This window comes from Bos javanicus, chromosome 10 (assembly GCF_032452875.1).
Source record: "Bos javanicus breed banteng chromosome 10, ARS-OSU_banteng_1.0, whole genome shotgun sequence".
NCBI classification, from domain to species: domain Eukaryota; kingdom Metazoa; phylum Chordata; class Mammalia; order Artiodactyla; family Bovidae; genus Bos; species Bos javanicus.
Window position 1 is genome coordinate 46973240 of NC_083877.1, and position 13608 is coordinate 46986847.

The 13608-nt window shown below is 39.3% G+C and overlaps 1 protein-coding gene across 10 annotated transcripts in view; it reads right to left on the reverse strand.

The window, feature by feature from the left end:
* The window catches only part of TLN2 (talin 2), a 495219-nt gene that overhangs the window by 175892 nt on the left and 305719 nt on the right, over positions 1-13608 (reverse strand). For all 10 annotated transcript variants that reach the window (XM_061431110.1, XM_061431113.1, XM_061431111.1 and 7 more), the window contains 2 exons: positions 6806-6869; positions 5698-5802 (listed from right to left, as the gene is read on the reverse strand). In XM_061431110.1, coding sequence (XP_061287094.1) covers positions 5698-5802; positions 6806-6869 — 169 coding nt within the window. The remainder of the gene's footprint in view (positions 1-5697; positions 5803-6805; positions 6870-13608) is intronic.

Sequence of the window (13608 nt, forward strand, 5' to 3'; positions counted from 1 at the left end):
ATTCATAAAAAGGAAAACAATGATAAAACACTTGTCATCTAAATTAAGAATGTGTATTCAAGCCTGGCATGCTGCAGTCCCGGCAGTTGCAAAGAGTCGGACATGACTTAGTGACTGACTAAATATCAACAAAATTCTGTGAGAGATCTTGTCAAGGAGATAAAAACACAGCTACAGACCATGAAAAAATATTTGCAAATCACATTCAATGAAGGACTTGGATCCAGAATATATAAAGAACCCTTAAAACTCAACAGTAAGAAAAAAAAAAAATCTAACTAGAAAACTGGCCAAAAAAAACTGTGAACAGACATTTCACTGAAGGGGATACACAGATGACAAATAAGCACAGGAAAAGATGTTCAAAGTCATTAGCCATTAGGGAAATGCAAAATATAACTGTAATAAGATTTCATAAAACATATCAGAAAGGTAAAATTTAAAAAAATGATAACACCACATGCTGGAGAGGATGATAAGAAACTGGATCACTCATATTTTGCTGGTAAGAGTGTAAAATGGTATAGTCACTCTGGAAAATAGTCTGGCTGTTTGTTATAATGCTTAATGTGTTCTTACCATATGGCTCAGCAATTGTACTCTTGGGCATTTATCCCAATGAAATGAACACTTCATTCACACCAAAATCTATACACAAATATTTATAGCAGCTTAGTTCATAATAGCCACAAACTAGAAACAACCCAAATGTCCTTCAGAGATGAATGACTAGACAAACTGCTACTTCCATACTACGGGGTACTATTCAGCACTAAAAAGCGATGGGGCTATTGATGTACATTATGACTTGGATAGATCTTGAGGGATTTCTACTAAATGAAAAAAAGAAGTCAAAAATTTATGTATTGTATGATTCCATTTATGTGGTACTCTTGAAATAACAAAATTATTGAGACAGAAAAGAAATTAGAGGTTGCTACTGGGTAAAGAGACCAGGGGAAGGGAGCAGGGTGTGAGGAGAAGCAGGAAGGGGTGGGAGGTGTCTATGGCCATAAAAGGGTAGCACAAGGTATTCTCGATGGATTAGAGTTCAATATCTTGACTACAGTGGTGGTAACACAAACCTACATTTGTGAGAAAACTGCACGGAACTAAACACACACACATAAATAAGTACATATAGAACACAAAATCTGATTAAGGTCTATGAACTGTATGTACCAAGGCAGTTGCCTGGTTGTGACATTGTACTCCTGACATGTTACCATTGAGGGAAAATTGATGAAAAGAGGACTCTCAGCATCTTTATAATTTTTAAAATGCTGCTGCTGCTGCTAAGTCGCTTCAGTCATGTCTGACTCTGTGCAACCCCATAGACGGCAGCCCACCAGGGCTTCCCTGTCCCTGGGATTCCCCAGGCAAGAACACTGGAGTGGGTTGCCATTTCCTTCTCCAATGTATGAAAGTGAAAAGTGAAAGTGAAGTCGCTCAGTCGTGTCCGAGTCTTAGCGACCCCATGGACTGCAGCCTACGAGGCTCCTCCGTCCATGGGATTTTTCTAGGCAAAAGTACTGGAGTGGGGTGCCATTGCTATTGAGATATAATTCGCATAGCATACAATTCACCCACTTAAAGTATCTGATTCAGTGGATTTTGGTATCTTTATAGATATGTGCAACTATCACCATGGTCAATTTTAAAATATGTTCATCACCTAAAAAAAATTCCTGTACCATTAGTTATTACTCACCTATGTCCCATGATCCCACCCCACTCTTAAGCAACCATTAATCTACCTTCTGTTTCTATGGATTTGCCTTTTCTGGACATTCTATACCAAAGAAATCTTGTCATAGGATTTTTTTGTTTTTCTTGTGAAGAAACCTTCCTTCACTTCACATACCAGTTCCAAAATTCATCCATGCTGTAGTATGAAGCAGTACGTTTCATTTCATTTTATGACCAATTAATATTTCACCTCATAGATGTGTGACTTTTTGTTCATCCATTCATCAGATGATGAATATGTTATTTCTACCTTTTGGCTAAATGCAGCTATATACTTTCATGTACAAATTTTTCTGTGAATATATGCTTTGAATTCTCTTAGGCATATATACCCAGGAGTAGAACTGCTGGGTCATATGGCATCTCTATGTTGAACATTTGAGGAACTGCCAGACTGTTTTCTAAGGTGACTGCACCTTTCCTACCAGCAGTAAATGAGGACTCCAGTTTCCCTACATCTTTACCCATACTCGTTATTCTGACTTTTTGATTCTCTGCATTATTTTTCCAAGTTCCTGTGAATCTATGGTTATTTCAAATAGTTAAAAATATGATTCCATATATCTTTGCTAAAAGATAAACGAACATAGCAAATATTAATAATAATTTTTCTTCATTTCCTAAAGATATGTGTTTAAAAATTTTTTTTTACCTATTACCACACTTGCTAGAATGCACAAAATAATGTTAAAGGGTAACTTGCTCTGATCTCAAATTCTGCAAGTTTCTCTCTAGCACTTCTCTGTTGAGTAGAATACTGGTGATAGGTTTAAAACATTCTATCCTATTGAAGAAATATATTTGTATTCTAGAATTTTACAGAAATTTTTATAATGAAGAGTTGAATTTTATCAAACACCTTAGGAGTTTTATTTAAAATGATCACATGATGCCATCTTTTCTAATTTTCTTTGGATATAGCTGATTCAGAATATTATATAAGTTTAAGGTGTGTAGTATAATGATTTGATATATGTAAATATTGAGAAAAGATTACGACAGAATGTTAAGCCATCCATTACTTCACATAATTACCTCTTTTTAGCTGTTATGAGTGCATTTTAAGTGAGAATATTGAAAGCAACAAAGGAAAAGCAACAGACAATACACAAGGAATTCCCGTAAGACTATCTACTGATTTCTCAGCCAAAACTCTGCAGGCCAAAAGAGAGTGGCACAATAGACTGAAAGTGATAAAAGAGAAAAACCTACAACCAAGAATACTCTACCCAGCAAGGTTCTCACTAACATTTGATGAATAAATCAAAAGCTTTACAGGCAAGAAAAAGCCAAAAGAATTCAGTACCACCAAACCAGCTTTACGACAAATGCTAAAGGATCTTCTCTAGGTGGAAAAGAAAAGTCCACAACTAAAAAGAAGGAAGTTACAACGAAAAAACTCACTGGTAAAGGCAAATATACAATAAAAGTAGGAAATCACCCACATACAACTAGTGAGGAGGATAAAAGACAAAAGTAGTAAAACCATCTGTATCCACAATAAGCAGTTAAGGGATACACAAAACAATTAAATGTAAAATACAATATCAAAAACAGTAATCATGAGGACAGAAGAGTACAAACGCAGAGGATCTAAAATGTGTTTGTAATTAAGAGATTAGTAACCTAAAACAAGTAGGTATATACATACGCTGCTATACAAAAACCTCATGGTAAGTACAAGACAAAAATCTGTAATAGATATACACCGACAAAAAAAGAAAAAGGAATCCAAACCCAACACAAAAGATAGTCATCAAATCAGAAGAGAACAAAATAAGAAAGGGGAAAAAACAAATCCAAAACAACTACTGAAATAGCAATAGAAATATGAAAAGTGAAAGTCACTCAGTCATGTCCAACTCTTTGCAACCCCATGGACTATACAGTCCATGGAATTCTCCAGGCCAGAATACTGGAGTGGGTAGCCTTTTCCTTCTCCAGGGGATCTTCCCAATCCAGGGATCGAACCCAGGTCTCCCACATTGCAGGCGGATTCTTTACCAGCTGAGCCACAAGGGAAGCCCAATAGAAATATACATATTAGTAATTAGGTTAAATGAAAACAGACTAAATGCTCTGACCAAAAGACACCAAACAGCTGAATGGATACAAAAATAGGACCTGTATATACACCACCTACAAGAGACTCATTTCAGATCCAGAAAGTGAAAGTGAAGTCGCTCAGTCGTGTCCAACTCTTTGCGACCCCATGGACTGTAGCCTATCAGGCTCCTCCGTCCATGGGATTTTCCAGGCGAGAGTGGGCTTCCCTGGTGGCTCAGATCCAGAGATACATACAAATTGAAAGTGAGGAAATGGAAAAAGGTATTCCTTGCAAATGGAAATCAAAAGAAAGCCAGAGTAGCAACACTTAGACAAAATAGACTTTAAAGTCAAGAATCTTACAAGAGGCAAAGGACACTACATAATGATCAAAGGATCAATCCAAGAAAAAAATATAACAAATTGTAAATATATATGCACCCCAATATAGGAGCACCTCAGTATAAAACACAAATGTTAACAGGCATGAAAAAAGGAGAAATTGACAATGACACAATAACACAGGGGGAGTTTAGCATCACACTTATATCAATGGACAGTTCATTCAGACAGAGAAATCAATAAGGAAACACAGCCCTTAAATGACACATTAGACCAGATGGACTTAACTTGATATTTACAGAGCATTCCACCAAAAGCAATAGATTACACATTCTTTTCAAGTACACATGGAACCTTCTCCAGGATAGATCATATGCTGGGCAGGATGTAAAAATGAGGAAGTTACTGGAAGAGTTTCCTCGTCAACTCAAGAACACACTCTCTGCTTGTTCATAAACTGAATTTCAAAGACCCATCTCTGTCCTTCTAGGTTGGAAGGCCAGCAATTTGCAAGAAAAAACAGATCTGAAGGCCACAGAAAATCTGCAAACCCATCTGCTGCTGCTAAGTCACTTCAGTCGTGTCTGACTCTGTGCGATCCCATAGACAGCAGCCCACCAGGCTCCCTGTCCCTGGGATTCTCCAGGCAAAAACACTGGAGTGGGTTGCCATTTCCTTCTCCAATGCATGAGAGTGAAATCGATCAGTCATGTCCAACTCTTAGCAACCCCCATGGACTGCAATCTACCAGGCTCCTCTGTCCATGGGATTTTTCAGGCAAGAGTACTGGAGTGGGGTGCCATTGCCTTCTCCAAGCAAACCCATCTAACAGGATACAAATTAAGTACCATTAAGTTTGTGGTCAACAAACTTCCTAGTCCAGGGCACTCCTGATAACGTAAGTGAAACATTCTTAGGAGAAAGTGCTAGCAAGTAAAAGTAAAGGCACTCCTTTGGGGACTTCACAGTAGTGACAGAGAGCACAGCCAAGACACAGCTGTTCTGAGAGCCTGAGGGCAGCCAGGCTCACTCACCAGCCTCATAGCTAACTTCATGTCTGTCCCACTGCTCAACTCAGGGCCCTACTGCCAAGATGCTGCATGTGCAAATGCTAGGGGTCTGGGGACTACCCCTAGACTCTTGAGAGTCTCTTGGACTGCAAGGAGATCAAACCAGTCAATCTTAAAGGAGATCAATATTGAATATTCATTGGAAGAACTGATGCTGAAGCTAAAGCTCTAATACTTTGGCTACCTCATGCAAAGAGCCAACTCATTGGAAAAGACCACGCGATCCTGGGAAAGATAGAAAGCAGGAGAAGGGGACTACAGAGGATGAGATGGTTGGAGGGCCTTACTGACTCAATGGACATGAATTTGAGCATGCTCTGGGAAATGCTGAAGGACAGGGAAGCCTGGCGTGCTGCAGTCTATGGGGGTGGCAAAGGGACTAAGCAAGTAAACAACAACAAAAAAGGGACGACTACCAAGCTTATCAGTGAACGCTTTTAACAAAAGAAGTGGTAAAGACAAACGCTCCCCTCCACCACACCCAACTCACCTTCACCAGGAAGAAGGACACACCATATGTCCGAAGGGACCGCGCCAATTTGACATACTTGACTTTGGCTTCTATTTCGCTCATCTCTCCACAGTTCTTGTGCTCCTATAAAAGTGACAGAGGCAGGGACCAGTTACCGCAGCTCTGACCACAGGTGGACTTAGTGAGAGCTACTACTTCACACGCCATCTATTTATTTGTAGATGCACGTCCCTGCTGCCCAAGGGTCAGAGCACACAGAAAGCACTAATGCAAGCCTTCTTAACTAGAATGTGAGCCCAAATTCCCTGTAGATTTTGCATTATAGGGAACAATTCATGCATGTGCAGCGTGACAAGAACAGGGGCCGTAACTGTAACCTAATTTTCAAAGCACTCTAGGTTTCAAAAGGTTCAGGACCAACACTTTAAACAAGGACTAGAAAAATGTTATTGTCCTGGGAGAGCTATCATTCTAATATACAGGCAAAAGACAACAATTTCCAAACAGCACGACATATAAAAGCCTGGACATCTCAGTGTGTGGAAACAATACTGGATTAAAAACTATGCATTATACACATGAAATTTATCTCTTTCAATTTATATTTACATTTCAATGCCAAAGAAGACTTTGATATTTTGGATTCACTAGAGTGAGTGTTTCTTGGCAAAGTTGACGACAAAGCTTTTCTTACTGGTTGCCTAGAATAGATAACTCTCTGAATTTTAGAATAAATCTGGATTTAAAAAACACACCAGTTCCCAGATTCTAAGGTACAAAAACAAATCTCAGGATTAAAAAAAAAAAGCTCCTTGTAGCTTCCTTGGTACACTTTAATGGAAAATCACCTTGTTTCAATGCTTCAAAGATAATGTCTTTGAAATTAAATGTATGCACATTTTTCTCAGAAGGGCTAAGTAACCTTTAGCAAGAAGGTATGGATTAAGATAATAAATCTGCCCAAAGTAGAACTGTCAGCTCCTTTCCTCCTGAGTCACTAATCATTTATTATATAAGTGGAGTACATGCACGGGGTCTGAAGCTTTTATGTACAGCGGCCCCTCTCAGACTAATAAATGAGGACAGGAAGTGAGGAGAATAACAAAGCTCTGACCATTCCCAATACCTGAAATATTCTCTTTTCAGCTCCTCTCTGCTTGATGTATTCTTTGGGCAGGAATTCTTTTAGACTGAGAGAGAGAGAGAGAGTAAAAAAGGTAAGGCATTTAATCGTACTCTATGATGAGAAGGAAAGAAAAAGAGACTTTTCATAAAACTCACAGTTAAGTTCCTAACTCTCAGTATTTTATGGTATAATTAATAACAGACGGCCACATCCCACAATGCACTTAAGTAGAACAGAAATATAAAAACTAGTCTGATAAAAGGGTCAAACTATTATAACATAGTTCAAGAAGAAAGAATGTCCTGAAATATTGTAAAGTAACAAAGCAAAGCACCCTAGAGCGTACAGTATGCTAGCTTTTGGGGAAAAAGGAGGAGGATATCCATTTTACACTTTTAATATGTATTTTTAAAACATTAGAAGGGTAATTCTAGTACAAGTAAAAATGATTCTTCATGGAAAGAAAGAAAAAACACGGAGAAGGGAACATGGACGGATATTAAACCTTTGACTTTTCCTTATACTGTAGTCTTCACTTTAGAACCAAAAGAAATCACAAAGAGGGTAAAATGCAACACCTAAAACTCTAAAGCAAATGGAAACAAATGAACCGAACAGTGTTTGATAGAGCCTAACTTTGAAAAACAGTCTTTGACTATATCCACCCCAATGAGATATATCTTTAATGTAAAATGCGCCACAGTAGACTTGTTAAATCATTATTTTTAAACTACTATCTACTCTCATCCTAAATATATACACAAATACACATACTGTAAAATTAGTATATTATATTATATAAGTTCAGTTCATTTCAGTTCAGTCGCTCAGTCGTGTCTGACTCTTTGCGACGCCATGAATCGCAGCACGCCAGGCCTCCCTGTCCATCACCAACTCCCGGAGTTCACTCAGAATCACGTCCACGAGTCAGTGATGCCATCCGGCCGTCTCATCCTCTGTCGTCCCCTTCTCCTCCTGCCCCCAATCCCTCCCAGCATCAGAGCCTTTTCCAATGAGTCAACTCTTTGCATGAGGTGGCCAAAGTACTGGAGTTTCAGCTTTAGCATCATTCCTTCCAAAGAAATCCCAGGGCTGATCTCCTTCAGAATGGACTGGTTGGATCTCCTTGCAGTCCAAGGGACTCTCAAGAGTCTTCTCCAACACCACACTTCAAAAGCATCAATTCTTCGGTGCTCAGCCTTCTTCACAGTCCAACTCTCACATCCATACATGACCACAGGAAAAACCATAGCCTTGACTAGACGAACCTTTGTTGGCAAAGTAATGTCTCTGCTTTTGAATATGCTATGTAGGTTGGTCATAACTTTCCTTCCAAGGAGCAAGCGTCTTTTAATTTCATGGCTGCAGTCACCATCTGCAGTGATTTTGGAGCCCCCAAAAATAAAGTCTGACACTGTTTCCACTGTTTCCCCATCTATTTCCCATGAAGTGATGGGACCGGATGCCATGATCTTCGTTTTCTGAATGTTGAGTTTTAAGCCAACTTTTTCACTCTCCTCTTTGACTTTCATCTAGAGGCTTTTTAGTTCCTCTTCACTTTCTGCCATAAGGGTGGTGTCATCTACATATCTGAGGTTATTGATATTTCTCCTGGCAGTCTTGACTCCACCTTGTGCTTCTTTCAGTCCAGTGTTTCTCATGATGTCCTTTGCATATAAGTTAAATAAGCAGGGTCACAATATACAGCTTTGACATACTCCTTTTCCTATTTGGAACCAGTCTGTTGTTCCATGTCCAGTTCTAACTGTTGCTTCCTGACCTGCATACAGATTTCTCAAGAGGCAGGTCAGGTGGTCTGGTATTCCCATCTCTTTCAGAATTTTCCACAGTTTATTGTGATCCACACAGTCAAAGGCTTTGGCACAGTCAATAAAGCAGACATAGATGTTTTTCTGGAACTCTCTTGCTTTTTCCATGATCCAGCGGATGTTGGCAATTTGATCTCTGGTTCCTCTGACTTTTCTAAAGCCAACTTGAATATCAGGAAGTTCACAGTTCATGTTTTGCTGAAGCCTGGCTTGGAGAATTTTGAGCATTACTTTACTAGCATGTGAGATGAGTGCAATTGTGCAGTAGTTTGAGCATTCTTTGGCATTGCCTTTCTTTGGGATTGGTATGAAAACTGACCTTTTCCAGTCCTGTGGCCACTGCTGAGTTTTCCAAATTTGCTGGCATATTGAGTGCAGCACTTTCACAGAGTCATCTTTCAGGATTTGGAATAGCTCAACTGAAATCCCATCACCTCCACTAGCTTTGTTCATAGTGATGCTTTCTAAGGCCCTCTTGACTTCACATTCCAGGATGTCTGGCTCTAGGTCAGTGATCACACCATCGTGATTATCTGCGTCATGAAGATCTTTTTTTGTACAGTTCTTCTGTATATTCTTGCCACCTCTTCTTAATATCTTCTGCTTCTGTTAGGTCTATACCATTTCTGTCCTTTATCGAGCTCATCTTTGCCATGAAATGTTCTGTTGGTATCTCTAATTTTCTTGAACAGATCTCTAGTCTTTCCCATTCTGTTGTTTTCCTCTATTTCTTTGCATTGATCACTGAGGAAGGCTTTCTTATCTCTTCTTGCTATTCTTTGGAACTCTGCATTCAGATGCTTATATCTTTCCTTTTCTCCTTTGCTTTTCGCTTCTCTTATTTTCACAGCTATTTGTAAGGCCTCCCCAGACAGCCATTTTGCTTTTTTGCATTTCTTTTCCATGGGGATGGTCTTGATCCCTGTCTCCTGTACAATGTCATGAACCTCAGTCCATAGTTCATCAGGCACTCTATCAGATCTAGGCCCTTAAAAATATAACTAGAATAAAGTAAATGAGTAATTATGGTAGTTGTTAGAAATCAAGATTTTTTAGCATAAAATAGATAAATAGATAAATAGAGCAAAAGAAGTTAAATGAATCTTGCACTCTTTCATTTGAATGCAAATACTGACCTGAATGTTGATTCACTTTTCTTTTTCTGAAAACCTTTTCTAGTTCTGTCCACTGCAGAGGCTAAGGGCAAGGACAACTGGGTTGAGATGAGCACCCTAGTAGATCAGCCAGACGGTCTTCAATGTCAGTTCCACTAAAAAGAATCCTTGGAGAAATGACTGATTCTAGCTTTGGGACAGATGTATGAAATGTTCCTGGGGCTTCCTGTGCCTAAGGATCAAGTGAGTGACGTGAAAGTTACTCAGTCGTGTCCGACTCTTTGCAACCCTGTGGACTGTACAGTCCACGGGATTCTCCAGGCCAGAATACTGGAGTGGGTAGCCGTTCCCTTCTCCAAGGGATCTTCCCAACCCCAGGGTCTCCTGCATTGCAGTCAAGGAAGTTATCAAAATGACAATGGACTGACATCAAGGGATAACCAATCAGACAGGACTGAGCACACACTCCCACAACACACGAACATGATTTTTAAAACCTCATACAAAAGAAGAGAAAATAGAACAATGAACCCACTGCCCAGACTCAACAATTATAACTCATGACTCATCTACTTGCTTATCCACATTACCTCTAATGGATGATTTTGAGGCAAAGCCCAGACATCGTATAATTATTTTTATATGAGGGGCAATTTGAGTGTCAGAAAGAATGAAGACCGCAATGGGTCAAAACACAGGTGTGTAAAATTCAATAACGATTCTTAGAAATAATCATTGATCACCTTAAGAGGTTACTAGGGCACAAGTTCATACTGAAAATTGATGAAGGAAAAGAAACAAAGCTAATAAATGCAGAAGGAATAATAGAAATCCAAAATGATCATTTTACAACTCTGCATGGAATAGTCAATAGATCTAAACAAGCATGAGTGGCTGCTAAAACCAGTGACAAGTCAATGGGGGACTTTATAATAGATGGATGTCTGAGCCAAACCAAATGATCCATTTGGCATTAATGAAAGTGGGATAACCACACAACACATGCCTTCTGACTGATAAACCAGTAAGTATACAGTTTCACCTAGAAGTATTCTTGGCAATAGAGAAAAAAAAAAAACAAGTAAATATATAACTGAATATGAATTTCTTTAAGAATCCAGATATAAATATAAGCTTAGCAAAAAACCTCATAATAGTTTAAAAAAAGAGAGAAACATGGTAAGTGATACTACCAGGATACTATGAGCCAAATCCCATCATGGTAAATATTATAAAAATAACCTAGGTTTTTCACAAATAAATGGCTTGCGGGTAGAGGTAAAAAATTTGCCACACAAACAGATTAAGAGAGTTTTAAGAAATGTATTTATGGGGTGTCACTGGTGGCTCAGTGGTGAAGAATCTGCCTGCCAATGCAGAAGACACAAGTTCAGTCCTTGATCTAGGAAGATCCCACACGCTAAGGAACAACTAAGCTTGTACAGCACCACTATTGAGCCTGTGCTCTAGAGCCTTGGAGCCACAGCTACTGAGCCCATGTGCTGTAATTACTGACGCCTGCACACCCTAGACCCCAGCTCTGCAGCAAGAAAAGCCCAGGCATAGCAACCGGAGAGTAGCCCCTCTCACAGCAACTAGAGAAAGCCTGTGCAGCAATGAAGACCCAGCACAACCAAAACTAAAGAATTATTTAAAAGAAGAACTGAAATCTGTTAGTATAGAAAGAAAGAAGAAATGTATTATAAAACCACAGTAACACAGATAGTATAGTACTGACATTAGAATAGAATTGAGAAGCCAGAAATTAACCCTTGCCTTACAGACAACTGATTTTCAACAAGAGTGCTAAGACGCTTCAATGGGAAAATAACAGTCTTTTTAACAAATGGTGCTGTGACAACTAGATATCCACATGCGAAACAATGAAGTTGGACCTCTTATCTCACATGACACACCAAAATTAACTCCAGAACTTCCCTGGTGGTCCAGTGGTTAAGAATCCACCTGCCAGGGCAGGGGACAGGGGTTCAATCCCCGGTCTGGGAAGATTCCTCATGCAGTGTGGCAACTAAGCCCATGTGCCACAACTACGGAAGCCCGTGAGCTCCGGGGCCTGTGCTCCACAAGAGAAGCCATTGCAATAAGAAGTCAGCGCAGCAGCTAGAGAGTAGCCCCTGCTGGCTGTACTAGAGAAAGCCCATGCGCCGCAATAAAGACCCAGGGCAGCCAAAAACATATAAATAAATGAATAATAACTTAAAAAAAAAGATTGCTATAAAAAATGAACTCCAAATGGATCACTGACCTAAATGTAAGGGTTAAAAGTTTAACTCTTAGAAGAAAAAGGAATAAATTTTTATGACCCTGGGTTAGGCAAAGGCTTTTAAGATACAATACTAAAAGTACACGCAGCAAATGAAAAAAAGTAAACCGGACTAAATAAAAATCTGAAAAACTGAACTGCAAGAGAAATCACTGAAAAAAAGTGAAAGGCAACCCACATCCTGGGAGAAAAGAAGTGCAAATTATGTATCTGATAACTACTTGTATGGAATCTCTTGCAACTAATGATTTTTTAAAAAACAATTAAAATGGTCATAGGGTCTGAACAGTCACTTCTCCAAAGAAGATATAGAAATAGCCAAAAAGGGTGTGAAAATATTCTCGACACCAGCAGCCATCAGGGAAACACAAAGAAAATCAATATTCAAACACAGTATCACACCAGTGCATACCCAGTAGGACACCCCAATAGAAAAAGACAGGTCATAAGGAGTGTTGGCGGGGGTATGGAGGAATGGGAACCTTCACACATTGCTGGTGGGGATGTAAAATGGCACAGCTGTTGGGAAAAATGATTTGGTAGTTTCTCAAAACATTAAACAACAATTCCACTCCTAGGCATATATCAAGGAAAAGTAAAAACATATGTCCACATAAACATCTGTACATGAACGTTCATTGTAGCATCATTTGTAAGAGCCAAAAGATGGAAACAACTCAAATTTCCATCAACTGATGAATGGATGAAAAGAATGTAGTTGAGCCGTACAGTGTAACTTTACTTGGCAATAAAAAATGTATTCAGTATGATACATGCCATAACATGGAAGCACTGTGCTAAAGGGAAAGACGTTCATGGCAAAAGACTGCAAATAGTTATGTTTCTGTTTATATGAAATGTCTAGAATAGGCAAATCTATAGAGGCAAATAGGATTAGAGGTTGCAGACGTTGGGGAATGGAGAGGGGGATCAGGGCGGTGACTGCTAAAGGACACAGGGCTTATTTTAGGAGGGATACAAACATTCTAAAATCAGGTTGTGGTGATTAGGTTGCACAATCTTGTGAACACACTAAAAAGTGCTGAAATATAAATGGGTCAGTTGGATGGTATGTAAGCTCCATCTCAATAAAGCTGTTCTTCAGAAAAGAAAAACATCAACCACTTTAGGCCTTGTTTGGCTCGTCATACAAACCAAGTATAAAATGACATTTTAAATACTATGTGGGGGAGAATTTAACACAAACTGGGTATTAGATGTCATTAAAGAATTGCTGCTAATTTTGTTTGGCATCAGGATGCATTTGCAGTTAGGCGGGATTTTAATTATTTAAAAATTCTGTAATTGTCAGGAAAACATATTTAAGTATTGACATGTGAAATGGTATGCTGTCTTGGATTTGCTTTCAATCACAGTAGCCAGAAAAAGGGGCAAGGGACTTCCCTGGTGGTCCAGTGGTTCGGAATCCACTTTGCAATGCAGGGGACACGGGTTCCAACTCAAGTTAGGGAGCTAGGATCCCACATGCCAAGAGGCGACTAAGCCCCAGCACCACAACTTCTGAGCCCGCACACCATAACTAGAGAGTGTGTGCAACTGAAAGAAGGATCTGAA